This window comes from Myotis davidii, unplaced genomic scaffold, assembly GCF_000327345.1.
Source record: "Myotis davidii unplaced genomic scaffold, ASM32734v1 scaffold427, whole genome shotgun sequence".
Taxonomy (NCBI): domain Eukaryota; kingdom Metazoa; phylum Chordata; class Mammalia; order Chiroptera; family Vespertilionidae; genus Myotis; species Myotis davidii.
This window is the reverse complement of record NW_006298051.1, coordinates 146,005-147,350: the sequence shown is the minus strand read 5'-3', so window position 1 is coordinate 147,350 and position 1,346 is coordinate 146,005. Positions and strand designations below refer to the sequence as shown.

Below are 1,346 nucleotides of genomic sequence, written 5' to 3'. Positions count from 1 at the left end.
GGGGGGCCCCCCGGGGCTGGCAGGCCGCCTGCCACACGGCAGCCAGGCACGCAGGAAGTGGCCCTCAGAGCCCACCCCGGCCACGCGATCACCAGGGTGGAAAGAGGGGGCATCTCACCCCCTGCTCCAGAGGACGACCCCTTGGGGCCTCACAGACAGTAGCCAGCCGGGAGGGGTCAGCCCTGTGCCCACAGCACCTGTGTCCAGGGCCAGCCGGGCGGGGTCGGGAGGAGGAGGGGGAAGGGAGGGGGAGCAGGGGAGGGCCCTGACCGCTCAACACCAGGCTCCTGGCCTCCAGCCCCTCACCCTCTACCTCAGTGGGTGCCTGGTGCCCTCCCCTTCACCCCTTCTCTCCCTGTAACCCTCCCGAACTGGCAGGGGCCACAGTCTGGGGCCGGGCACCTCCGCCGGCCCCTTCCCCATGGGGCTGTTCCCACAGCAAAGAGCCGGCCTACTAAGCCCTGAGCTAGATGCCATTGGGGGAGGGCAGCATGGCCAGGCTTGGTCCCCACTGACGGGCCACAGTGGCTTCTGCTGCAGCCCAGGGCCCCTCCCAAGTCACGAGAGCACGCCTCCTCCAGGGAGACCATCGGGCCTCCCAGCCCGCTCAGGTGTGGCTGCAGACGGTCCAAGGCCCCGGGTCACAGGGTCCTGCCCATGGGGGAGCCGGGCCCTGGGGACCTGACGGAGCCTCGGCTCTCATGGGGGTGGGGCTAGAAGAACCGTGGCCCCTCGGCCTCCCACAGGCCGCTGGAGGAGCCCTATAACAGCGCTGTCCCCGAGCCAGGCCCCGCCCGCCTCTCAGCCAGGGCAGGGACCCGGCCCTGGCCCAGACCTGGGCGGACCCAGCAGGGTGGGGCCCAGCGGGGCCAGGAGCTGGGCAGGAGGGGCGCCGGGCCCAGGGAGCTCACCCAGGCAGGTCCTGCCGTCCACGTGGAGCCGGAAGCCGGGTTTGCACTCGCACAGGTAGGAGCCGGGCGTGTTCACACACCTGTGGTGGCAGCCGCCGTTGTGTAGCTGGCACTCATCCACATCTGGGGCACAATGGGTCGAGGGTTAACAGCCAGTACCCACCTGGCTGCCCCCCGCTCTCTGCACGCCCCTCACTGAGGGCACCGCCCAGGCCCCAGACCCTCCGTCTCCAGCCACGCCTGCAGCCCCCCCTCACCGGCTCTGGCCAGGCAGAGAGAAGAGAAGGTGGGCCTGTCCCCCATGCCTGGCTGGAGGAGCGGCACCCCGACCTGCGGGGTCAGCTGGAACACGGGGAGCAGAGGTTGGGCCAAGGCAGAGGCTGAAGAGGGAGCAGCCGGGTGGAGAGCCCCTCCCCAGGACTGGGGGCCCAGGCT

At 71.0% G+C, this 1,346-nt stretch overlaps 1 protein-coding gene across 1 annotated transcript in view; it reads right to left on the bottom strand.

The window, feature by feature from the left end:
• The window catches only part of MEGF6 (multiple EGF like domains 6), a 121,836-nt gene that overhangs the window by 26,655 nt on the left and 93,835 nt on the right, over nucleotides 1–1,346 (bottom strand). The window contains exon 4 of the mRNA XM_015570509.1: nucleotides 912–1,034. Coding sequence (XP_015425995.1) covers nucleotides 912–1,034 — 123 coding nt within the window. The remainder of the gene's footprint in view (nucleotides 1–911; nucleotides 1,035–1,346) is intronic.